The sequence below is a fragment of the Crocuta crocuta genome, unplaced genomic scaffold (assembly GCF_008692635.1).
Source record: "Crocuta crocuta isolate KB4526 unplaced genomic scaffold, BGI_CrCroc_1.0 scaffold457, whole genome shotgun sequence".
NCBI lineage: Eukaryota > Metazoa > Chordata > Mammalia > Carnivora > Hyaenidae > Crocuta > Crocuta crocuta.
In genome coordinates, this window is record NW_027531318.1 from 6088300 (window position 1) to 6116280 (window position 27981).

The 27981-nt window shown below is 37.2% G+C and overlaps 1 protein-coding gene across 1 annotated transcript; it reads right to left on the bottom strand.

Annotated features, from left to right (window-relative positions):
- Positions 1–894: 894 nt before the first annotated feature.
- MTPAP (mitochondrial poly(A) polymerase) lies at positions 895–27981 on the bottom strand. The gene is made up of 9 exons (XM_077771756.1): positions 27816–27981; positions 24251–24423; positions 23528–23761; positions 20988–21212; positions 17037–17248; positions 14807–15033; positions 4051–4143; positions 3886–3959; positions 895–1647 (listed from the first exon to the last, which is right to left on the bottom strand). The coding sequence occupies exons 1-9, from the start codon at positions 27964–27966 to the stop codon at positions 1285–1287; spliced, it is 1752 nt and encodes a 583-aa protein (XP_077627882.1). The 5' UTR covers positions 27967–27981; the 3' UTR covers positions 895–1284.

Genomic DNA, 27981 nt, shown 5'->3' on the forward strand with positions numbered 1-27981 from the left:
AGTACAGATTTCTAGCCCAACAGAAAAAAACCTAATTAAAGAACAAATGAAAACTAGCTTTTAAAAGAACTGTATGAAAAAAATGCTGTACATGTATACAAGAACACGGACACTTGTTTATTGGTTTCAGATGTGAAATCAAAACAGCAGAGCCATGTGGGTGCAGAACTTAATTTGCTTCCTAACAATTGTATTAGTGAGTTCCCCAAAATATTCCAAGCAGAGCTCATTATAGTTTCTGACCTAAAACTGAGACAGGAAACTATTCTGAAAAGCACTACAAACTGTAAATCTGAATTCTGAGTAGCAAGAGTAATAACTACATACCACAAACACAAAAAGTAATGGCTAAAGAAAAGTGACCTGTATGGAACGCCAGGCTCTTAATCTAGCACTTTCCTACACACCTCACTCAAAACAACATGTGAAGTAGGCACTAGTGTCGCCCCCTCTGACAGATAAAACAACGGGGCCCCTGACAGGCTAAGTGGTTTACCAGGAAGCCAGTCTGGCTCCATCCCCTGTTTTTTAGCACCACACTATTTGCTTCTAAAACTGAAAGTTATTCCACAGGGAATGCAATGGAAATTCTACTTCAATATGTATCTATTTTGAACAGGAAGAAAGGAAGTTTCAAAAGTAAAAGAATATTGGAAATATATAGTAGAAGTAGGGTTTTATTTCTGAAAACAGGAAAAGTGACTAATATTTTAAAATACAATGTACCAATACTTTTATAGATCTGGCTTGGAATAGCTAGAATGCAGTGAATCAAGTGTCTGCATTCGTATCTTAAAAACGTGACCAGTTTTGGAAACCAATACCAACCTGTTTTAATTTATACGTGAATAAGAGTACAGTACCTTGAAGAATACAAAAATACATACTAAAGAGTACTAGCAAATTCTGAAACTTTATTGCATCCACAGACTGCATACGTACATATCCAGAAGTCCTTTTAAACGATTTCCATCCAGGGACTGATGTAGAGACCAACAATGGTTTGAAAACGGACTTTTACCGCTTTGTTTGTACAGTTTACTTAAAGTACATTCCAATCTCCTTCCACCTTTTCCTTGTGGCTGACAGCTCAAAGTGCCAAGGGAAAGGAGGCTTATCAGACTGAAACGGTCCCAGAACTTCAGACCAGAAAGAGGCCCCATGAGAAGACGATGAAGGGTGACATCAGGGGAAAGTGGAGACCCGCGAAAATCTCACACCAATTCTTCCTTGTAGTCCAAGGAGCATGTTATTGGGGAAAACCAGTTCCTGGAGGAGGAGCCATCATGCCTGAGTACTAACTGTTCTTTTCCCGTCAGTGCTTGTGGCATTTTCTGAACCTCTACTTTTTATGGATTCCAGCAGGTTCTTAATTCTTTCACTTGCAGGCTTCTTCCTTACCTTCTTGGCAAGACACACACTGTTCATGACAGACGGCAGCAGCAGGGCTGCCAGCCCCCAGGGCTGACTCCCTGATGAGGAAGGCCGATCTTTATCTTCCTGATTTAAAATCCAGGCACTTTCTCTGGCCAGATCAACAAATTTCTGTAGCTGGCTTTGACTTACATTTTTGCTGATGTTGAGAGAAGTTTCAAAAGGATTCTGAATGTGCAGTGGAGAAGATTCAGGTTTGTTTTGTTCCCTTCCCTATAGATTTTTATAAGGAAGAGAAATGCATAAATATATAAAAGGCTCAGATAGAATAACAATTTGGTTTAATAAAATGTCAAAAACATGTAAAATCCCAGCACGAACTTTACACAGTAAAGAATTTCTTATCTGGGTATGTGTGCATACAGTGCATGCATTTGTGTGTGCGCATGTACTTCTGATTTTTTTTTTACCACTGTAGTTCTGTGATTATTCTTTATAGAGAAAAATCAATTAGGTTTATGGGTTATGGATGATGGTGCTCAGATGAGAGGTATCTCAATGAAGTCAACCAACAGAAGTATTCTTAAAATAACATAATTTTTACCTAACAGATAAAGCTAGGAAGGGAAAAAAAAAACATGAAAAAGAAAAATAGCAGAAAATAAGATGAAGACACACTTATTTTTAAGACTTGCTAAAAACATAATAGAAGCACACAAAATTAGAATCCTTAAATTAAATACAGTAATTGTTTCACAAGTATAAAATCAGAAAGGAAGAGAAGGAACAAAGGATTATACCGTTTCCTATTACATTCCTAAAGATCCAACTTCTATAATGCTCTGACAGGTAAGACAACATCTCACAGAAATAAAAAGAAATGCTAAAGCTGTGATCACATGGCCAGAAGATGCAGCAGCCTCCACAATCGTTTCTCCTTTCAAAGGATGGCACATGTATTACTAAAATATTATAAAACAAATGGCCAAGATTCTCCAATGTGAGCAGCACCTGTTTATTTCCTGCCCAGCAGGGGTCCTGCCTGTCCATCATCTCTGAGCCCCAGGGGTAAAAGTACCAAAAGGCTAAAGTGACCTTTTTCTCATATGGAATCTAATTCCATATTAGCTTGCATTTCAGAGGCTGTGTCCCTTCCCCTGCCCTTCCCCACACTTTTTTTGTGGTTGTTAAAGAAAATCTCCACGAGCAAGATAAGGGTTAGGTGAGAATGAACAAAGGAGAGCTGAAGAAGCAAAAGAAAAGACTATCAGAGCATGTGTTTTATGTAGCCAGTCTTACAATGGATATAACTAAGTACCCAAATGCTAAACACAATAAACCCAGAGAGCTACCTCAAGTATCCCACATCTGTGAACAAACTGTGCCTAGGGTTCTCCTCTAGATTTTCTTTTTTAGAAAAGTGTCTATCATTCCAGCTACTCAGATGAACCAAAATCATAAATTCATTCCCCTAAATAAATTTAGGGCTCAAATTCAGAGAATCACTAAAATCTCCAGGGCTGTGTATCCTACTTCTTCCATGAACACAAAAACAGATTAAAAAGAACTCTATAGGGGCTCCTCAGTTGGCTGAGTGTCCAACTCTCAATTCCGGCTCAGGTCATGATCCCAGGGTTGTGGGACTGAACCACATATCGGGCTCTGAGCTGAGCATGGAACCTGCTTAAGATTCTCTCTCCCTCAGGGCACCTGGGTGGCTCAGTCAGTTAAGCGTCTGACTTCAGCTTAGGCCATGATCTCGCAGTTCCTGGGTTCGAGCCCCACGTCGGGCTTTGTGCTGACAGCCCAGAGCCTGCTTTGGATTCTGTCTCCCTCTCTACCTGCCCCTCCCCAACTCGTGCTCCGTTTCTGTCTCAATAATAAACATAAAAAAATTTAAAAGATTCTCTCTCCCTCTCTCGTTGGCCTCTCCCCCAGTTATTCTCTTTCTCCTTCTCTCTCTCTCAAATAAAAAAATTTTAAAAACTTTAAACAAGAAAAAGAACTATAGAGGTGCCTGGGTGGCTCAGTCTGACTCTCAATCTCAGCTCAGGTTATGATCACACAGTTCTGGAGTTTGAGCCCCCACATCAAGCTCTATGCTGTTGGTGTGGAGCCTCCTTGAGATTCTGTCTCTCCTGCTCTCTGCCCCTTCCCTGCTTGTGTGCTCTCCCTCTCTTCTCTCTCTCTCAGAATAAAAAAAAGCAGAAAAAAAGAACTGTATATATATAAAATTATGTTTTCCAGAAATATTTTTAGAATATTTTCCCTATTTTGAAGGATACAGTATTAGATGCTGAAAGAGCTGGCTTAGCTCTTCCAAATAATTAGATGACTGATCTTATTCAAGGTAGGCACCTCCTATAGGCGTCAATTTTCTTATTAGTATCTATTATTGTAGAACTGAAATACAGTAACACATTAAGAGTGCTCTTTGTAAACTAAACTAATTCAGTATTAGTACAGCAGAAGACCAGATACTTCATCACCAAATACTAAAATATTATTTACCTGTCGAATATTTATGGAATTTTTATTGAAAGCGAAATTTCCAAAATACTCAAAAAATTCTTTCAGGAGTAATTCTGCAAGAAAATAAAACCAGGAAAATAAGAGGAAGGTCTATTACAATTTAAAAACAACAACAACAACAACAAAGAGAAAGAAAACACCTACCTAGTGTTTCTGTGTTTCCCGAAGGTTTAATTCTATTCAGGTCACGAACAAATGTACAGTTATGGCCTTCTATTATACATTTATCTTCTGCATCTTAAATAAACAGAAAAGGAAGAAAGTGTTTCATATTCTATTTCAAAGACATTGCCTACTTCAGAAAAGAAATCTGTAATTAACTATATCAAAGTTACAGATTAATGTGTCCTGTTATTAGTCAGTGCTATGTATATGTATTAGTCAGTGCTATGTATATGTAAATAGGGCTTAAAACTCCATTAAAAAAAGATTTGAGACTTAATTATAGTACAATGAAATTAGCATTACATCAACCCAACGACTCCTAATCTATCTTTTCAGGAAATCAGCTTTTCAGTCATAAATGAAAATGTAGATAGTTCCCATCTTTCACCAACTCCAATCTTGGCCTATTTTTGATCAATAATATTTAATCTCATCTCCATTCCCATCCTTACCACACTTTCATGCATATTATTTTCAACAATTCATTCATGACACAAACTGAATGCTCTAAGAGTTCTGAAAAACCTCTGGCAATTTCTAAAATGCAGTAATCTAGCAGTCAGAATTTACTGCCATAAAGTAAACGGCACACTGGATATTAGCATTCACCTTTTCTAGTAGTATTTGTATCTTTAGAGGTAATCACTTCCCTCACAATTAAATTTACAACTACCATGAAATCCCTCGCCCACTCTAATCTACTTCCAATGTACAATCAGCAAGCAAATTCCCACTCGTCAAAATTCTAATTAACAGCCACTTCTTCTGAAAGCATTTCCTAACAAGTGGGCCATCCCTGTTGTCCCATGCTCCATTAGCACTTATCTGGCTGCACTGTGATTATATATAGCATGCTGCCTACTCCTCTGTCCCTCTGGGATGACAAATGTCATGGTCCTATTCGTTATTCCCCCTCCCCACATCCAGTCCAGCCACAAGTGTCCAGCACACAGCAGGCACATAACCAGCAATGTGAGTGATCAATGGTATTTTGAATGCCTATTATAATCCCCAGCAGAAGAATTAAATATAAAAATAATAAAGATATAAATAAGGGTCCTTCAAATTTTTGTCTTTTTTTTTTTTTTTTTTTGGNTAATTTCTCAAAAATTATTCTAGATCTTAGCATGTTAGTTTTAATAGCAAATTTTATGTCCTCTACTATATAACTTAGAGTACCCTGAAGAACCTGTACACAGTTACACTTAGAACTTTTTATGGGACCCAGACACATGTTTTACTCTTTTAAACAGTTTATATTTCTTGTGACACAGTGCCAGTCACATATATTGATGTTCTTTTAGTTTCTCAGGAATGTTATGTCCAATTAAAGCATTTCTACCATAGAAAAATGAGCTCCACATGGGGCTGAGGCTGTCTCTGTGACCTGTCTGTTTAATGTGATCGCTGCTCTTCAATAAAAGGGTTTTTTAACAGAAAGCATTTAAAGTTGAAGAAAAAAAAAGTATCTTCTGATTTAAGATAGGACCATCTTTGTTTTTTCAAAATCCCTAAGGCTTCAAACCTAGCAGCCTGGCTGCCCAGGCTCTCTACTCCTTTCTCTTTCCCCCAACGTTCTACCAGCACACCCAGACAACATCTACACAGTCCAATGTAACAGTCACTAGACACAGGCGGCTGCTAAAATAAAATATTCAGTCCCTGGAACACACGAACCATATTTCAAAGGCCTAACAGCCGCAAGTGACCAGGGCCTACCCTATGTACAACATGGATCTAAGAAACACTTCTATCATCATAGAAAGTTCTATTGGATAGTATTGCCTTAGAAAAATGATTCTCAGGATTCCTGGGTGGCTCAGTCGGTTAAGCATCTGACTTTGGCTCAGGTCATGATCTCACAGGTTGCAAGTTTCAGCCGCCCATCAGGCTCTCTGCCATCAGTGCAGAGCCTGCTTCAGATCCTCAGTCTCCTTCTCTCTGCCCTTCCCTCACTTGTGTGCTCTCACTCTCAAAAATAAATAAACATTAAAAAAAAAAAAAAGAAAAAATGATTCTCAACTTATTCAGACACAGGAAACCCTACCACTATTGGTTTAAACCCGCGGCACCTTTTACTTAAAAGTATTGTATGAAACGTTGGCAAAAATTCATAAGTAAATACCAACTCTCTCAGTTGTGAGGAAAATAGCCATGTAATAAGCACCTTAATTAAGTCATATTAGGAACTTGACGACACATTTCTTCACCTTCACTTTAAGTGAACTTAAACACTATGAAAAAGTAAGGTTATGCATTTACTAAATTTGATTATCTTGCTTTCTTGGGAAACCAGAGTCTCATGGATTGGTACATCAGTAACTCTTTCAGCACAGTACACATGACAAACGAAATTTACTGAATAATGTTCCCATAGCCACCACCAGATCAATAAACTTACTCACATCTTTTCAAGGAACTAATATCCACACTACAGTAACTCATAATTAGTCACAGAGATCACCATTGGCACTCCTAATAGATTACCCAGGGGATGTAGTACAGATAATCATGTCTGTGGGTTGTAATTATTTACATTAATCTTTCTGGTCAAAAGAGCAAAACCTACACTGTGCCAACTATACGTATTTCTAGTAAGTAACCTGAAATTGAGAGGCACATATATTAGGGACATAACAGGCATAGAGTTCATATGAAGGCTTATGATTTCTTTCTTTGGTAACAAATCTTTTATGATGTCCTGCTTTTATAAGAGGAACTGGAACAAAACTTGAATAGCTAAAAAATCATAACTATATTCAGCTTCTATTATAACTATTAACAGATCAAAACCTTTCAGAGTATGCCGCAGGTCAATAGTAATTAAATGGGATAAGCCAATAGGTGATCCCTGCTGTACTAATTAATGCAGAATGTTGAATATGGGGCAAGGGGTGCTGTACACTTAGACGTTAGAAACATCAGCATTTTGCTTCCTTCTAACCCACCCAGCTAGAACCCTTTATGAAAATGTGCATCCAGGGGCACCTGGGTGGCTCAGTCGGTTAAGCTCAGGTCATGATCTCACAGTTCATGGGTTCGAGCCCCAATTCAGGCTCTGTGCTGACAGCTAGCTCACAGCCTGGGGCTGCTTCAGATTCTGTGTCTCCCTCTCTCTCTGACCCTCCCCTGCTCTCTCTCTCTCTCTCTCAGAAATAAATAAAAAACACTAAAAAAACATTAAAAAAAAAAAAGAAAATGCACATCTAAGCAACCACCTCTCGAGTGCCTGGATCTAACCTTGTGAAGAATGTAAGCATTATGGTTATATCCATGTTTCAAAATACCTTTATGTATAGCCTTGTAGCTCACTCAACTCCAGAATGGGACTCATACTTAGACACTATTCTTCACAATGTACATCTACAATACACACGTTCCCTATTAATCACTTCTGCTAATCAACAGACGAGGTGAAGTTCCACCTGCTCCTCCTACCATGTGCTATGCTCCAGTGACACTCAGCCTCTCTGGGAGGAAGCCTATATACTGGTTATGAGCACACGCTATGGGATAAAGATGATAAAATGAACACAAGCATCTATTTTCACCTTCAACCTCCCAAAACACCAACAAAATGACAGTAAAATGACATAAAATCTTAAAGATAGAGAACAGAAGAAATAAGAACCAAAAATTTTTCAGTGGAAGAATAGATGGACAAGTAGCAAAGACTCAGGAGCTCTGAAAAAATGTCCGACTTTGGCTCTGAAAAGACTAAATCCTAAACTAGTAATAAAGAAAGCCAAGAAGAGAGACACCTGGGTGGCTTCATCGGTTAAGTGTCTGACTCCTGATTTTGGTTTAGGTCATGATCTCATGGTTTGTGGGATTAAAACTCCTATCAGGCTCTGCGTTAACAGTGCACAGCCTGCTTGGTATTCTCTCTCTCATTCTGTCTGCCCCTTCCCCACTCTGTCTCAAAATAAATAAATAAACTAAAAAAAAAAAAAAAAAGAAAGAAAAGAAAGCCAAGAAAAACCAGATCTACAAGGCAGAGCTCCCAAGAACTCAGGAAATGGAAACACCAGGTCTAACCAGAAGCACGGTGACTGGAAGCTCCCCAGTCAAAGCAGCAGTTAGATTCCCCAGATCTCTTGTTCCCTGACAGAAAACCTTGGGCTTACTTTGGAGAGGGTCAAAGAAAGGATATCTACACAGGAGATACAAGACACAGCTGAGGTTGGAAAAATTCTTCTAAAAGCAACAGTAAGTGAACAAAAGCACAGTAAATGTCAAAGTTACAGCATGCTAGTAACTGGGTCTTTTCTTCCAGAATAAAAAAATTAAAGTCATTTCTGGAGAATCTGTATAGCTCAAGAGGAATGACCTGGGGATAGTGGCATAAAAAGTGCCCACCAATGAACCAGTCCAGCTACACTGCTCTACAGTGAAGCTCAGAGTCAACAGTCCCACCTAGGCTCAGAGATTCAAATTAACTTCTTAGTTTCTAACTCAAACATGAGCCGAAAATCAAAGTCATTACACACCTGAGGAAGGCCCCTAACAGAACACTAAACTTAAAAAATGAAACAAAATGAAAGAAAGCTATTTAGAAACAAAAGAGGCTACAAAAGGAAGAATTAATTCATAAAATAATTGATGATTTTGACTATTTTGAGAAAAGATTTAGTCAACCGGAAGCAAGTTGGAGATTTAAGTACTGTTTGTTAAGCACATAAAAAACTAAGCAAACAAGAAAATAAGTAGTATTAAAAACTATGAACTCCAAAGAACAGAAAAAGTTGGGCAGGAAAGGAAATTAATTTTAGTTTATTCCATGGATTAGACTCGAATAGCATTTACACAGTCATAATATATAAAGAGTGCAAAGCAGGGGAGCCTACGTGGCTCTGTTGCTTAGGCATCCAACTCTTGATTTCTTGCAGTTTGCGAGATCAAGCCCTGTGTTGGGCTTTGTGCTGACAGCGTGGAGCCTGCTTGGGATTCTGTCTCCCCCTCTCTCTCTGCCCATTCCTTGCTCACGTTCTCTCTCTCTCTCAAAACAAATAAATAAGCATCAAAAAAAAGAGTACATAGCAAAATTATACTACAGCCATATTCAGAATATGAGGAGTAGAAGAGACGTTGTGTATGGTGAAGGCTACAGGGGGAAAGAAGTTAACTCCTCTTCTTTCATAAAGGGAACTCATATATGATGTTTAAAACTAAAAATCAAGAAACATGGTCATCATTTTGCAATATATACAAATACTGAATCATCACACTGTATACCTACAACCAATATAATGTATATTTCAATTATACTCCCCAATTAAAGAAATTAAAGCATTTTATATTGAGAATATGGTTTAAAGCAGCAAACAGATCAGCTAAGAGTTAAAAGTGATGCCCACAGAGTGAGGCAAAATGAATAGAGCACAGAGGCTCAGAGTGGAAATTACGGTTACAAAGCTTGTAGAGTATTTTACTCTTTAACTATTTAACTATGTATATCTGTAATTTTGATAAAACTGAATTTTAAAAATCATAGTTCTTTTGAGGTGCCTGGGTGGCTCAGTCAGTTGGGCATCCAACTTCAGCTCAGGTCATGGTCTCACAGTTCGTGAGTTCGAGCCCCACGTTGGGCTCTGTGCTGACAGCTCAGAGCCTAGAGCCTGCTTCAGATTCTGTGTCTCCCTCTCCCTGCCCCTTCTCTGTTCGCACTCTGTCTCTCGCTCTCTCAAAAGTAAATAAACATTAAAAAAAATCACAGTTCTTTTCACCAAACATCATTAAGAGAGTGAAAAGAGAACCACCGTTATGTATTTATTTGACATATAAAGATACACACATACATCTGTAACACGTGACAAAGGATACATATGCAGAATATATAAAGGATTCCTGCTACTGAATCTTAAAAAGGACAGATAGGGGTGCCTGGGTGGCTAGGTCAGCTAAGCATCCTACTCTTGATTTTGGCTCAGATCATACCTCAGGGTTCCTGGGACTGAGCCCTCCTTTGAGCTCTGCACTGACAGCAAGGAACCTGCTTGGGATTCTCTCTCTCCTCTCTCTCTCTGCCCCACCGCCTACTTGTGCATGCTCTCTCTCTCTATAAAAATAAATAAACACTAAACAAATTTTTTTAAATAAATAGACAAACAGTGCAAGAGAAAAATAGGCAAAAGACTTAAAGAAACATCACAAGAGATGCCCAAATGGCTGACAAATATATATACAGGTATATATACATACATATATACCTGTATATATATATATATATATATACAGATGTATGAAAAGGTGTTCACCTGTCATTAGTCGTTAGGGAAAAGAAAACCAAAACACACCATGATGCCACCACACGTGCATTTGGAAGAGCTACCATAAAAAAAGATAGTACCATGTGCTGGCAAAGACAGAGAGCAATTAGAACTTGTACATAATGCCTGTGGGAGAGAGCAATTAGAACTTGTACATAATGCCTGTGGGAGTTTACACTTTGGAGAACTATTTGGCAGTGTCTACTAAAGCTGAATATACCCAAATCCTAAGACTCCAAAATTCTATTCCTAGTTTATACTTGAAAGACAGGAGTACCTATGCTCACCAAAAGATACGTGCTAGAATGATATGAACAATTACTTGCAATTGTCCCAAACTACAAATTATTCAAATACCCATCGAGAATAAAAAATATTTTTTGGTATATTCATGTAAAAGAACACTGAACAGCAATGAGAATGAATGGTCCACAAATATACTAACAGTAGGAATGAATCTCCTGAACATAATGTTGAGTGGGAAGAAACCAGACACAAAACAATACACATGTCATGATGCCCTTTACCTAAGAGACATGAACAGGTAAAATTAAGTCCACGCTGTTGGAAAGGGGTGTGGGGGTGTGTAGGGACTTGGGGGGAACACACGAGCACTTCTGCGATATTTATTCAGTCTGAGTGATGGTCACATGGGTGTATTCAGTTTGTGAAAATTGGTGTGTGTGCGTACACACACACACGTACTTCTATATGTATTATATTTAGGTTACCTTAAGAAATTTAGAAAACTTCTCAAAGCCTCAGTCTCTTCACCTATAAAATGAAAATAGTAATTCTGCCTCTTAAAACCTGCTGGGAGGACTGAATGAGACTATGTATACGATTTTTTAGCTAAATGTCTGGCAGAGAGTTAGCACTCAAGAAATTGTTACGAAGTCAGTCACAGAGCTACCAATGAAAACTTTCTTCCATTCAGGGGTTTCTGCATCAACACTGCCAAGGATACTATACCCAGTCATTTCTTCCTCAAACCTTTAATCCATTACAGGAAAGAAGTACACGGTCTTAAACAAAAAAACTGTAATCAAACAACTGTTTATAAAGGAAAATGCCACATAAAGCACTAAGCACAGAAAAGGAGAGAACACACAATAAGAGACATTTGGGACAGGGAAGAAGTGGAGATTATACAAAAACAGAGAAACAGAAATTCGAGAGTAACCAAAATATGAAAGTTCCCACCATGCTCAGTATAAAAAGTTTCCAACTTTAAAATGTTCACCCAATCATCTGAAGTCTACTTAACTGAACTTACACCTCTACCAATACTATGCCAGGAACAGAAGACGCAGAAACAAACCAGAGCCTGCCTGCCCTGGAAAGGCCTGGCCACCTTGGGTGGGTGAAAGAATCCAGCCACATTACAGCTGTTACAAGGCCACCCGAGCGCCACCTCCCGGGAAGAAGGCAGGAGGAGCCACACACGGGTGACCTAACACAAGAGACCTGGGCCTCGACTTATCTTCTTTCTTCACTGGCTTAATCCTGAAGAGGTTCTCCACATAAAAAGAGGAGGTAGTGAGAGGAAGGCAATTTTAGGCAAAGGCAGAGATGTAAAAAAGACCAATACATCTGAGGATCAGCGAGGAGTTGCTCCTGATTTGCACACAGAAGCGAATGTGTGAAAAGAGGAGGAAAAGGAAGATCAAAGAGACCCTAAATACAACTCTACAATGTTTGGACTTATCCTAAGCTCCAAACAGTGGTTTATCAAGTCCTATAGCACTTATAGGTGTTCCATAAATTTATACACCTTTTATTAATAAACAAACAAGCAAGCAAATGTATTTTTTCTTTTCTTATTAGAAACACAAGTTGAATATTTGAATATCAAGTGAGAGGCACAACTCAGAAGAAACAAAATGACTGTATATAAGATTTAACTCACTCAGCCAATCAATGCTAGAACACCCAAGATGGTTTTGATTATTTCATAGTTTAACATTGTTTTCATTCTTAGCCAGAGACTGTTGAATATATACCAATGTGGGACCACTGGTTAAAATCGGAAAGTTTAAAAAACATGGAATTTGAAAAATACCTAAACGAACAGAAAAAGAAATTTTGATAAATTCTTAAAATAATCTTCACCATATCCTTAATATACATTCACTTATGAAAAATTCTTTTACAGCAAATTTAAGATACTGTTAGAACTTCAAAGATCAAAGATAAAAAAGCAGCAATAATTCTTGTCAAATATGCTTTTGCATTTATTGGCAATTCATTTCATTTATTGGCAAATGCAGAGTAGTAACTGCAAAAACAACTTGAAACTTACAGTGTTTAAAATCTAACGCAGAAAAATTTTAAACCACTAATGTGGTATTTTAAAACATAAAATTAAACAATTCCAAAACTAGTTTTGTCTGTTTTGATGCCATTAGATGTGAATAAATTTAAATTGTTTTAAAAAAATAGATTTCAGTGGCGCCTGGGTGGCTCAGTCGGTTAAACGTCCGACTTCGGCTCAGGTCATGATCTCACAGTTCGTGGGTTCGAGTCCTGTGTTGGGCTTTGTGCTGACAGCTAGCTCAGAGCCTGAAGCCTGTTTCGGATTCTGTATCTCCCTCTCTCTGACCCTCTCCTGCTCATGCTGTCTCTCTCTCTCTCCGAAATAAATTAAAAAATAAATAGATTTAAAATAAAAACTCAACATACTATAAATGTGTCCATAAAATCATATTCTTTTTCTAAAACAATTAGCAGAAAGTTTTTTAAAAGTTACTAGGAACTTACTGAAGGATTTCAAGAGCGAGAAATACAATCAGAGATGAATCTGTGAACATCACTCTGCTACTTACAACTAGATTGGTGGGAAACAAATGGAGTAAGGAGAGAAGGCAGGAGAAATGTTCCCAGAGAGGGAATGTCAAGGGCTCACTCAACTCTGGGAGGTTCAGCAGTACGTGTAAGACAGGACTAGAGCAATCAAGAAGTGAGGAACAGTTTTCTCCCAACGTAAACCTGCCTCAGTCCTTCCTACCTCCTATAGCTTCTATTCTTTCCTTAGCTGCTGAAGTCCCAAAGTTCCATGATTTTTTTCCCCAAAATGGTCTCTATGAGGGCAGTTTTAAGCATCAGTGCACACAGCGGAGGTTAAAGAAGAAGTGCTATATACAGGCTGTTTACTGGTGAGGATCCTCCACATTTAATACGTGCGTATATGTGTATATGTCTTACATCTAACAGATCGAGCCACCTGAGCACAATGTCCATAATCGTCACTGCACCAAAAATAACACCTGACATAGAATACGTAACCAATAAATATTTAGCAAATGAATGACACCAAACAATGAGATGAGCACAGCCATGGATGCTGCCCCTTTATTTCAACTTTAACAGTGAGATAGTGAACGCTGCCCTACCTTCTGAAAGCTTCCTACTTTCCATTAACATCACACTGAGCTTTTCTAAAGCTCAACTTCAAACCATGTAGTACTTACAGTGTTCACAGGAAGGAATTATTTTTAATTTGGATACTAAAAGAAAGTGGCATAGAAGAGAGAATTTAGAGAAGTCACAGTCCAGGCAGAAACACAAACAGTGTGAACAAAAGAGCTAAGGCAGAATGCGATGAGAATCATCACAGTATTGAGTGGAATGTGGGAACACGTGAAGAGGAAGAACGGGGAAGAGGCTGGGAAATCAGGTATGGCTATGTAAGCAAAGATCCCAAATACGAAGCTGAATAAACGGAGGTTCATTCCATTGGGAATAAAATCTCTTTTACAGTCATTGTAAACACAGAGGGTTCAGGGATATACTTTAAAAGTATTCTCTAGCAGCAACATACAAGACAGGTAGAAGACGGAGCGTCTACACATTTTCAGCGTATCCCTTATTTGCCTTTTAGAATTTAGAACTCTAACACTTTAATATAGCTCTTCTGGCAGTCTACCAAAATGTCAAATAATCTGTGACATAAATGAAATAACATAACAATTTTAAAATAATTCATCTAAGATTGCTTGTAAACTTTTAACTAAAAATCACATTTAGGATCTTTCAAACATCATGAAACAGTTTTTAGCTTCTTTAAAAAAAAAAAAAATCCAGAAATTCAGATTTGGAAAGCCATCCTGAAACTATAATCCACTCAAAAGCTGTATCTAGGATAAGTGTCCCCCTCCAAGGTCATTCCAGGATTGGTCAACTAAGAGAGAGGCTCCAAATGTCTCATGATAGTTATAAACAACCTTGCCAACTGACACAAATAAGGCAGAACTCTAAAGGCCTCAGCTTTATAAATCCTCTGCTCTCATGACCCCTGGTGGGCATTAAAAATATAAAAAGCACTTAAATTTTAGATTCACAAAGCCTTAAAAACACGGAAGACAAACTATATGACTAATAAACAAACACACATGTCTTTGATAACACATGGTATTTATATTCATTTAAAACATCGGAAAGTGAAAATAGATTGCTTCCTGTCTTACCTGCTAGGGTTTTCAGGTAGTCTAGTGTTGGAAGAATAGGAGGTGATCTCCTCTGGAGAAAAAAGATGACCATCAGTGTAAGAGAGAAATTTGTAATCCAAGAACCAGGAATACTGCTTGTTAATGAATGTGCTCGTGCCCAACATCGAATACTAAACGCCAAGGCTCTCACTCGTGAATCAAGGGCACCGTATATATAAAGGAGTTCAGAACTTTTCAAGGCAATCCTTCAAAAGAAAAAAAAAAAAGAATTTTCAAACCGCCAAATTATGGTTAGAATAAGACACATACCTGGGAACATATGTAAACACCTTACCATTTCTAAGTGTATTCAGAACACCATGATCAGATAATCAAAGGCATTATGTATTTACAAAATAAAATTGAATGTGAATGGTTGACTGTCAAACACATTCATTACCACTAAAACATTCTTTTAAATCATGATGATTGTGATGTAGTTGTAAAACTCAGAATTTTTAAATCAAAGTTCCTAAACATAACTTAATTAAGAGAAATGCTACAGATGAAGACACTGACACATTTGTAAGTGAGAGGCTCTACACCTGACGTTCACACTTTGGTTATCTAGTCCTTGGCAAGCAAGGAAAACACTACTAATTTTATCAAGAGTATAAATGTCTAAAAATTCAGCCCACATTACATAAGTCTAACATTTATAAAAACCAAAACCTAGGAAGATAAAATGTCTTTTAAAGAAATCAAACTTTAGAGTCAATCTTAAAAAGTTTCCTACTCATATTACAATGCAAAAAATTACTAATCAGGGGGTGCCTGGGTGGCTCAGTCGGTTAAACGTCCGACTTCTGCTCAGGTCATGATCTCACAGTTCGTGGGTTCGAGCCCCGTGTCAGGCTCTGTGTTGTCAGCTAGCTCAGAGCCTGGAGCCTGCTTCAGATTCTGTATCTCCCTCTCTCTCTGACCTTCCCCTGCCCACACTGTTTCTCTCTCTCAGAAATAAATAAAAAACATCAAAAAAATTTAAAATAAAAAAAATTACTAATCAGAAATATTCTAAAATTAACCTCCTACCAATCAAAATATGTCTTGTAATTTCCCAAAGAACCGACAGAGGGCACAAAATCATTAACAGTATCAACTTCAAACTGTAAAGTATCATCATGGCATTTACCTCTTCAGTTTACAGATAACAGAAAAAATGGCAAATTAGAAATTCAAGGTGATTAAATGTTTTACGTAAATGAATCTAAATTAAGTTGAAAATAAATATCAAATAGTGCAAGGTATTTGATACAAAGAAACAATGCAGGAGTATAGAAACCTGAAAGATTTTAAAACAAATATTTAAAAATCTGTCCCAACAAGACAATAAAAATAACACTGCTACAGACACAGATATCATTTTGTTCTATCACACATGCTATACAGAAAATGTAATAATGACAGAAAATGCAGTATGTATATTTATTTATTTTTACTCCCTGGGCTACTTGAGAGAAATTCAGAAGTACTTAGCACTGACTTGTTAGTGAACATGAGTTTAAGCAAAACTGCTCTTGAATGGATTTTCTGAATCTATTGTTAATACTGATTATCTAACAGATATAATACAGTGAAATCTAATGCGTGCAGTAAGAACACCAGAGTTCTAACTTCAACTCCTCCACTGAGAACTTTTCCCTGCTGAGAATGAAAGAAGAGGAATCAGAGTAGGAAAGAACTTGTCATTCACACCCCATTTTTTTTTTTAAGGAAACAGGCTGCTAGGATAATAAAATGAAAATATGCTAAAGAACTATACAGACTGAAGCTGCTCCAACCAAAGCAAACACCATCTAGACATAGGACCCAAAATTGTCTATACCGGAGTAGGTTCAAAGATCAAACTCAATATGCTACTTTATTTTCTAAGTATACTTAGATGACTACGTACAGAAAATCTGGTATAGGTGTTTTCATGTTACCAGGCTATGTAAGTTAAGAACAATGAACCAGTTCTCCTAAGATGTTAGTTAGGTACGTTAACACTTTAAACACAGCATCCTAACATTTTATTCATGAATACCAAAAGGTCAACAGATATGTGTAAGAGAAAATATTTCCAATTTTCAAATGCAAGTTATTCAAAATGTTTTAAAGTTATTAGCAAAGCGTGTATAGGAGTCCAAAGCCACTGTTTCTGTACAAGAAAAACTATGCTAAACCTTATCATATTCACATTTAAGGTGACAAAACAAAGAGATCATACCTATTGTTAGTAGTCAAATCACACTGAAATCCAGAGGCCTGGTGTGAGAACCTCACAAGGGGACACCGAGCATTTAAGATTTTTTGTACACCCACACAACCAGGACCAAAGTTGTCGAGGCATTCTCCTATCACAGACAGGATCTTCTGAGTTGCAATTCTTTCTGAAGGTACATTTTTCACTTGAAATTCCATCAGAAAATTTCCTGAGGTCTGAACAATAAGAATATTTGTAAATGGGAGCTTTTAATAAGAAGGAATTTCTTAAATAAACTTTCTAGAAGGAAGCTCTAAGTCATTTTTGGCAAAACAAAAAACAAAACCACACATACAAGGGGCGCCAGGGTGGCTCAGTTGGTGAAGTGTCTGACTCTTGATTTCCACTCAGGTCATGATCTCACAGTTCAGTAGATGGAGCTCCATGTTGGGCTCTGCACTGACACAGCGTGGAACCTGCTCAGGATTCTCTCTCCCTCTCTCTCTGCCCCTCCCCTGCTGATACTCTCAAAATAAATAAACTTAAAACAACAAAAAATAAAGAGGGGAGCCTGGGTGGCTTAGTGGGTTAAGCAAAGAGCAAAGATTTTAGCCTAAAATTTTATACTGGGACGCCTGGGTGGCTCAGTTGGTTAAGAGTCCAACTTCGGCTCAGGTCATGATCTCATGGTTCGTGGGTTCAAGCCCATATTGGACTCTGATGACAGCTCAGAGCCTGGGGCCCGCTTTGGATTCTGTGTCTCCCTCTTTCTCTGCCCCTCCTCTGCTCACGCTCTGTCTCTCCCTCTCTCAAAAATAAACATTAAAAAAATTTTTTAATTGTGTACTAAAATGAGCTTTGTGATAACTTCGGTGGCACATTTCACCTGTAAGCATGTCACACATTAAGAAACTTACAAAAGTTTACAATTTTAGTTGGCAAATAACTTTCACTTATTCATTAGCAAATCATCTCTTTAGCGCCTGTGGTACACAACATATTCCACATAGTGCTAAAAGATATACAAGAGACTCATACACTCTTACTAACTCCCCTCAACTCCAGGTGAATAAAACAAGCACCTAAAATTATAAAGCAAGGTGGTGTTCCAAAGGAGACACACACCGAGAGGAAAGAGGAAGGAGAGTTCACAATTGCACAAAGCTGTCTAAGAGGCTCTTTTATGAAGTAGATGAATTTAAAAGTGCTTCTGCTTTTCATTATATTTCATTTTTAATGTTTCTATTAGCAAAGCCAGTATCATCTTACACAAGCAAATATTTCAAGGTACACATTTATAACACATTTCATTAGTTAAAACTACATACCAAATAACATCAAATTGTTTAGTGAGATTGGAGCACTTTTAAAACATCTTTTTGGAATACCTCTATATTTCAGAAATCTAAGACCCAAATAAAAGTTTCCAACTCTTTCCTCTGCTTCCAACGGAAAAAACTGTGTGTTTCCTATTTGCATAATAATGAAATAACTAGTAATGTTGCTGCTGACGGTGATCAACATTTGAACACTTATTACATGCTGAGCACCATCCTAAGCTTTTCACATGTATTAGCTCGATCAAGCCCTCCAAGCACTCCACGAAAGAGGTACTATGGCCCCATTCCAATCCCACAGCTAGAAAAATTTAGGCACAGGGAAGACCAAAATATCTTACCAAGGATCACACAGCTAGTAAGTAGAAGAATTACTCTTCTGCAGTTGGGCTCTAAAGCCGGGCTTTAGCTATTACAATACATTATTATGCTCCTTGATTATTTAGCAAAGTCTTGTACTTAAAATAAAAATAACCTAACACAACTTAAGTCGTGTCCCTGCCAGGAATTTAAAACAATTTCAAGTATATGTTAGTCTAAGAATAATCCATTTCATTTTGATGTGTTTTGTATTCTTTGGCCAGTTTTATTCAGTAAGTACATACTGAGCATATTAAGTTATGTCAGGCACTATTTGGGATAAGAAAATGAGCAGACGTGGCAGCTGCCCTGTCCTAGCTTATGAAACAGTGGGAGGAATATATCAATCGCTACCTAAACATAACAAAGGAGGAATTTGGAGACAGAGAGAAATATGAGCGAGATACTACAAAAAAACAGTAATTAATTCTGAGGGGGGAAAAAAACAAGATGGTGTCAAAAAGGTAGAGTCAGAACTGGCCTTTGAAAACTACCCAGGAATCACAGGGAAGAGTGGGAAAGAGCACACCCCACTGAAGAGACAGAACAACTGTTCAGTCATTATTCATATTCTAAAAGTGCCTTATAATTTGGTAACTAAATGACGTGATTGGAAATCTGCATAGGTGAGAAATCATTGCTAACATTAATTAAGAGGCAGATCATTTCAATACTATGCTAACGAGAAGACCCCATTCTATGTCTGTGAGAAGATCCAATCTGTATTTTAGGATAACTCCAGCACAGCCCAAAGATTGGAAAACCAAGAGATGACACAAGAAATAAGAGGTAGAACACAGGATCCTGTGACAATAATCTAAGTGAGAGTTTCTAAGGAACTGTGCCACTACAGCTTTGAGGATGTACATAAAGGGGAGATACAAGAGATAACTTAGAACAGAATTAAAGAAGATGACAAATGTCAGGAAAACTAAAAGGCCACGAAGTAACATGTGAAACATACATAAGAACTTTCATGAAAACTAACAAAGAATATTTAGAAAGAATGAAAACAGTTTTATTTTCAAAATAGTAGGTTTAAGGGTCAACTGGACATCAACATAGAAATGATTCCTAGTTTGAAATACATAAAAGAGAGAGGTTTATAAAAACCTACATTTTAGAAATACACAGAAGCCTTTTCAAAGTTGTAATTAAATTAAAGCATCCCTTATATTGTTTGGGAGAATGGGGGAGATACTGGTTAACTTTACCTGTTACAGATGCATATTAATAAGAACTAACTGGAATACATAATTTCTAAACTCTAAGAAAGTGGGATGAGGCAGGAATAAAGCAGTAATCCACAGGAATGGAAGGTACAGGAGAGAGAATACAGTCCGTGGTGCCACAAGAGGACTGTATGGCGACAGATGTGGTAAGACACACACTTGTGGTGAGGAGAGCACACATGTGGACTTTTTAAACACTGCACACCTGAGACTTATGTAACACTGTGTCAACTACACTTCAGTTTTATTTTTTTAAAAAAATACGAATCCAATAGGAGGAAGGAAAAGGGAATGAAAAGCAAAGAAAAAGCACTGAAAAACATAAATAAAAAATAATACAGTAAAAATGAATCCAAAAAGTTATCAGTAACAATGAATAAATACAGTGACTTCAAAGACTCAAGATCAGAGTAAAAGCACAAAATTCAGTGATCTGCTATTCATCAGAGAGATATCCAAAATACAACAGCATATAAAGGCCGAAAATGAAGCTACAGAAGACACGTGAAGCAAGTAACAAATGGTTATCTTAATAAACAAAAAAGAATTTAAGAAAAAAGCATGCGTATAGAGATAAAAGACATAATTTAATGATAAACCCAGTCAGAAGATATAATAATCTTATTAACTATATACCTACATGTTGCTAACACAGCCTTTAAACAAAACAAAAATCAAAAGAATTCCTCGGAGAAATTAACAAAACCAAACACCATGAGATTTCAAAATATTTCAGTAACTAGATCACACAGATTATAAAAAATTAGTTAAGATACAGATAATTTGGTAACACAATGAATAACCTTGGCCTAATGGAAAAATATCAGAACCCATGGAAAAAATAATCATTTTATTGAGTATGTGTAAAATATTCACAAAAACTGATTATGTATTATACCAATACAAAGACTTTACAATTCCAAAGAATATCAAATGGACCATATTCTTTAACTACAATGTTTATTAAAGTTTAGAAACCAAGTTATAATTTTATGAAGTCCAAAGATTACTTCTATATCTTTAGTGACCTCAAGCAATATAATTACCTTGTTGGTGCTGAATTTTCCAACTTCATCCAGATCCAAAAACATGTCCAAATCACATCCTAATTTCCCAAAACTGTTCACTGAAGAGCCAAAGGGTCTGACAGTACAGTCCAGGAAATACGCAGCTGCTATGTCCTCAATAAGAGAACAGGTGAGATATCGGAGTTTAGTATTCTCCTCTGTTAACTCTAATTCCTTCAGGAGAGTATTCAGCTGATCATCTATCTAGCTGGCCAAAACAAAAACAAAAGCATATAGAAAATGTACAGGTCACATAAAATAATTGCCATTTTACTTCTAGGGATCTGATGGCTTTGGAGATCTACCTGAAAAAACATATACTTTTTTCCTTACACCTTAAAGCAGATATTTTAAAAATATGCTTTAAAATGTTCTGAAAAATGATAATAATAATAATAATAATAATAATGTGTAAAACAACAGAATAATTTAAGAATAAATAAATAAAAATGAAAATAAAAATGTTGGTGCTTCAATCCACAACTAAATTGTCAGGATCTCTGTGGTTGGGGCCAGTGAACAAATTTTTAATATGTTTTATAGGTAATTCTGATGAACAGCCAAATTTATGAGTCAATTGCTAGTCTAGACCATGATCCATTTATTCTGCAAACAGTTATTAAGTTTCCACACCTAATGGTCAACTGGAATATGGTTAGTCAACCAGTCTGCATATAACCTAGGGATCATGTACTCAAGTCTCTAACCTACTAAAGAAACCTGGGTATTTAATATTTAAATAGAATATACTCAAACCCACAGCTTGCGCTGTGAGAAAATATCCCTCACAATGTCTGAGGATTATGGAGGGAATGTAGCTAGTTTGATTGGAGTTGTGCTGTATATGCAAAATATACACCTGCTTTGATGATTTTTTTTAAAAAACATAAAATATCTCATTAATAATTTTATATTGATTATATGTTGAAATGCCTATTTTAGATTTATTGGGTTAATAGTTAAATTAATTTCAAAAAAAAAAGGACTAAGAAATGATGACACTGGCAAAAATCAAAGGTTGCCCAAATTAAAACTACTTTATTTATGCAATATATATAAAGTATTATTTTAGGAAAATGAAAATAGTTAAAATGCTCCAGAAAGAGGTCAAAACAACCACAAAGCAAGACATTTTAAACAAAGTCGTTAAGGGAAGAAACACAAGAAATCAGCAACGCTTCAGGTAACCAAGGTCCAAGATCCCTCAACTCCTTAGAATAGTAATCCTGTATCTTCACCAGAAAATTGTGTTAAAAACATCACCTTTTGAAACTGCGCACTGGAGTATTTAAAATCAAAATCATAGCCTCAACTGCCCGTATTTGGAAAAAATATTGAAAATAACTGAACTAGGTGTTCAAATAAAAAAAAATAAGTAACAGGGAGTCAAGAAAATGTGTAAGGTTAGGGGCGCCTGGGTGGCTCTGTCAGTTAAGCCTCCAACTTCGGCTCAGGTCGTGATCTCACAGCTTGTGGTTGCGAGCCCTGCATCGGGCTTTGTGCTGACAGCTAGCTCAGAGCCTGGAGCCTGCTTCGATTCCTTGTCTCCCTCTCTCTGTGCCCCTCCCCTGCTCACGCTGCCTCTCGCTCTCTCTCTCAGAAATAAATAAAACATTAAAAAAAATTTTTAAAAAGAAGAAAATGTGTACGGTTAGAAATAAAAAGTTTAAAATTAGAAAATCAAAACAAAAAATACTACTTTGATAAGAAACATGAACTGATAAAACCAAAACTAATATAAACAATGTTGGGGCAGCAAAAATAGATTAAATCAGAAATGAGATTTTTGGGGGCGCCTGGGTGGCTTTGTTGGTTAAGCTTCCGACTTTCGCTTAGGTCATGATCTCACAGTTCGTGGGTTCGAGCCCCGCGTCGGGCTCTGTGCTGACTGACAGCTCAGAGCCTGGAGCCTGTTTCAGAGTCTGTGACTCCCTCTCTCTCTGACCCTCCCCTACTCATGCTGTCTCTCTCCTAGAAATAAATAAAACATTAAAAAAAAATTAAAAAAAAAAAAAAAGAAATGAGGTTTTTGTTTTCATTTTTGACTTTTTGTTTTTATTTTTGAGACAGCACAAGCGGGGGAGGGACAAAGCGAGAGGGGGACAGAGGATCCAAGGGGACTCTGTGCCGACAAGCTGACGGCAGTGAGCCCAACGTGGGGCTCGTACTTAAGAATGGTGAGATCATGACCTGAGCCGAAGTTGGACACTCAACTCACCCAGGTGCCCCAAGATATTTTTAAATTTATAGAAAAATGCCAGGTACAACTTTATGTCATTATGTTGACTGGAGGAAGAAAACCTGAATAGTCCAAAGGCCGAAACTCCGTAAGCCTGTGGTTACTTGCAAGGCACACAAGTAGGGTGTGGGGGAGGGGAGTGGTGAAAGGATTACTTTCACTTTTCACTCAACATATTCTGTAGTCTGAATATTTTATGATAAGAACCAATGATAAAGAAAATAATGTCATACATACACACGTATTTTTAGATATTGGAGATGTATACCTACAAACTTACACTTTCTGCATAACAAAGTAACTCAAGAAGCTTCTTGCTTGAAGGAGGTGAATGAATACTACACTGTACACTTGACTGTTCTGACGTCGGGTTTGATGGATTCTTTGTCTTTAAATTGAAGAAACGTGACTTGAATGGAATTGCAGCCTCTGTGCCCATACTTGGAGTACGAGTTACATTCTGCAGTGAAGTTATACTTTCCTTTTGACTAAATTCTACAACAGCATAAAGACCCTATGCCAAAACCAAAGGAAAAAACAAAACACATCTCAGAATCATATATTTTACATAGTATTTCTGCTCAAATTTCCAAACAATGATCATACTAAAAATATATTAATTTTTTAAATTTACAAATGATATACTTCTAACACAAGCACTGGTTTTAATCATTACAAGCAGATTAAGAACAGGAACACTATAAACTGGTAAGTCAACAGAACTGAAAACGATGAAAGAGAAAATTAAAAGGCAAAACAAAAATCCCCTCCCCTTGGACTTTATCCACAAGACAAGAGGCTACTTAAAGGATTCAAATAATGGAAATCAGTCAGTTATAAATTACTTATAATTCTGTAATAACGCCATTAGGATTTCTATTCTCATATAAAAAAATCATTAAAGAAATTTAAGGACATTATATCTAACTTTACCACATTGCAAATAATGAATGGAACCTTTACCTTTCAAAAATATGAATATTAGACTGTTTTTCATACTTACAAAGCTCTCATAGAAGAAATGATTATTAATAGGTCCATGTTGGGATAAATATTTCAGAAATTTTTTCTCACTAATTTTATTTGGACAATGTATCAAAACAGTTCGCTGAGCCTGTTCTCGTCTTTCTTTCTGCACCTCAGAGAACTTCTTTTTGGGAGTCTTGTCCTCAGAGCCTATAAATGAGACAAAGCATTTCCAATACACACACAAATATAAAGTTTAAAGCATATTTTGATAAGGTATATAAAGTTTTACAGCTGACTAAAACCACTTTATCCAAATCTCATCTTCTTTCTTCTTTATCTGTACAAGAATGAAATTATACTTTTTATTTTCATTTTACCATTTTCCTGTAATTATCATTAGTACTGTCCATGTTCCCAGTTTTTGATTTACTATAGTCAATGCACAGCACTAAAAAGAGAAAAATCCACAAAGTTTTAAAAGCAAAATCAGGAATGTAAAATCACCCATTTAGCACTACCCCAAAAACACACATATAAAACCTGTACAAGGTTGTAATATATTGAAGTCTAAAAGAAATTATTATAAACCTGAGTGTATGAGCATGAGTTTAGAACTTTAATGTATTTGGGGCACCTGGGTGGCTTAGTCAGTTAAGTGTCTGACTCTTGACTTTGACTCAGGTCATGATCTCAGGGTTCATGGGTTTGAGCCCCCATTGGGCTCTGCATTGACACTGTGGAGCCTGCTTGGGATTCTCTCTTTCTCTCTCTGCCCCTCCCCAACTCTCTCTCTCTCAAAATAAACAAACAAACTTTAGTAAATTATTATAGTTTTTCTTTGTCATGGGTCTTGATCTGGCCCAAACAATTAACAGTGAGTTACCAACTATCATGTGCTGTGTATTACAGGTACATCAAGCAATGTGAAACTCGGATGCTTCCCATAAAGAATTCATGATAATTTTACTAAAGATATAGAGGGTAATTTTCTTTTTCATTAAAAACCACACTGGGGCTGGGGGTTTTACAATCACAGGAAATGAAGAGAAGAGTTGTAACTGTCAAGAATTAGATATTAATTGACTGACCACAAAGATCAACAACTAAGTATAAGGAAAAAGAAAATCATTCAAGTTCTAAGAGCATATTAAAGCCAAACGCTGAATTTTAGCAACATATTTTTTCCTCCAAGATATTCACTTCTAGTTGGGTGCTTAAAGGGTTTCTTTTAAATATCTGGAATGGTAGATTCTAAAGACTAAAAATTATCAAGTCTGATAACAATACCCACAAAAATTTCCAAAGAGATTAAATAATATAGAAAATATAACTGATATATGGAAATCAACAGATGCTTTTGGACTCCTCTTCTTTCAAAAGGTTGTCAAACTGACAGATCTCTTCTAGAATGTACCTGTTGTCTGGTTGCCTAGCATCTGTCCCCCTTGTTTAAGTGACAGCACACTCCCTGCTGGCAAGAAACCACTCTATGAGGCTGTGTGGGGCTCTCAATACTGTCAGCATACCTATGCCACTGACCCTCACCCCATTAGAGAGGCTAAGACTAGCAGACTATTTTGGATAGCTCCTCTTAGTCCAAAGGGTGGGGGTGTGATCAATCAAAAGCTCTTTCTCAGAATTCTTCAAATTCGGGTATAAGATTATCTCATTTTTTCCTCTGGAAAAGGCTACTAGCATGTAAACATGAAGTTGCTGGTGGCCATGCCTCCGTGTAGAAGAATCTGATATAAGGAGGCCACCAAACAACAGCTGAGGAAAACAATACCTCACACTGACCCTATCCATCCAGCTGAGCTTAAAACAGCTGGCTCTTTCTGGAGTGCGTTACGTGGGTTGGTATATCCTCCCCTTTCTACTTAAGCTAATCTGAGTTAGCCTCTGTCACCTGCACCCCAAAGAGTATAATACGCTATATACGTCACAGATTCTTATTCTTAAAATTGGGGTTCTTTACCACTACTCAAATGAAAGCTATGTCAAAACTAAGACTAACATGGAAATGGGATTTTGGTAGATTTTAGCTCATTATAAACATTTTCCAACCATTACAGCCCAACCAAAAAATAGAGTTAGCTGATAAATGAAATAGTGTGTTCCTTGTTACTAGAAAATATTACTAGGAATGTTTTCCAATAAATTCTCACACTAAATGGAAACCTCAATTGGATATTTCCCAAGTTCCTTCCAATGATAAAATTGTATGCTTCTGAGCATAAGGTGCAGTTACCTCCTTCTCTTTTTAAAATGGAAAAAAAATGCAAATGATGTTTTTGTTGCGCAGCCCAAGAGTGCCTAAATATTTAGCCACTTATATGACATAAAACAAAACACATTTCCTAACAAAAATAACAAAGCTGTACTAAATGAAGCGAACAGCCTTGGAATCAGGTTTTACCCTTATCACTGCTACTTAATAGATGGGTAAGTGTGAGCTAGCCACTTGAACTAGCCTGTTTCCTCATCTGTAAACCAGAGTAATAACTCCTTCCATATCAAGTTTACAGAGTTCTATTTTCTCAAAAAGCATATGAAAATACTCCCAAATTTAAACCACTATTCAGATGCTAAATTACAACAGCTTCTTTGGCAGAATTCTTACTCAAATTTTCAAAGTTACTTAAGAATTTTTAACAGAAGCAGCTTCTATCCCATACAATCCAATCAGTACTTCTATGAATGTCATATTAAATAACAATTCTCACTCCCTGTCGATATGAACTTATACGGTCTGATGAGAAGAACAATCCTACCATTTATTTTAGAGGGAAACGTTTTACTTGTTCAGTCTAATATAAAACTATTACCAGAAGTAATTCCATCTCTTAAAACTAGAGCTCCAAGAAATGGTAGAAACAACATTTTGCCTAATAACTCGGCTATGTAACCTTACACAAGTTACTTAGTTCTTTGAGCCTCTATATCCATCTATTAAGAGGAGACAGTGATACATTTCTTGCTAGATTGTTTTAAAAGTTGTACACACACAGTTCTTGGGCATCACAACAGGGCTTCAACACACAAAGAAGCATATAAATTTAAAACGTCTGCGGGTCGCCAGCCTGTTCCATTGAATGCAAACCTATTACCAGGTTACCAAAATGGCCTAAAGAATTAAGGACAAGGCAATAATTTTCAGAAGGAAGAATCCTACATTTGGAAGCCAAGAAAACTGTTTTTCATTAACGCTTCAATACACCCATCCTCCATCAACAACTTGTAAATCAGGCACATTCGTGAATGAAGCAACTGATATGTGGCATCACTGTTATCACTGGGAACATTATTTTGCCAAATTAAAAAATATGAGCAAAACTTGGCCTGAAGTTCACAGAGATTTAAATAACTTCATTACTGTGCACAGGCGTCCCCGAAGAAACGTCATATACCATGAGCAATGGGTGGCTCTAAGTTCCCCTCATGAGATCAGAGGAGGATGGGACACAACCTCACCCTATTGCCAAAGGCTCCTCGGCCGTATTCACAGGCCACGCGTTCGCCCGCGATCCCAGTCTCTTCCCCCTTCCCTCCCCCGCAGCTGGTAGCGGCCACAGAGCAAACCGAAGACACGGTGCCATCACCTGTCTCTAGGCTCCCCGACGACCGCTCTTCTCTTTTAACTTCTGCGGCAGTTCCTGGGCAACTGAAAAGCCTGTGGATAGGACGCAGCACTTGACTTCTCTGAGCACATAGGGGTAAAGTGGCCAAAAACCCCACGGCGCGAGCCGCCATTGTCAAAGTAGGAGA

Excerpts from the sequence above, each read along its gene's own strand:
- MTPAP (XM_077771756.1), bottom strand. The coding sequence starts at position 27,966 with ATGGCGGCTCGCGCCGTGGGGTTTTTGGCCACTTTACCCCTATGTGCT. Across the intron at positions 24,424-27,815 it reads GTCGGGGAGCCTAGAGACAG|GCTCTGAGGACAAGACTCCC; the intron begins GTGATGGCACCG and ends TCTCATTTATAG. Across the intron at positions 3,960-4,050 it reads GGGAAACACAGAAACACTAG|AATTACTCCTGAAAGAATTT; the intron begins GTAGGTGTTTTC and ends ATTTTCTTGCAG.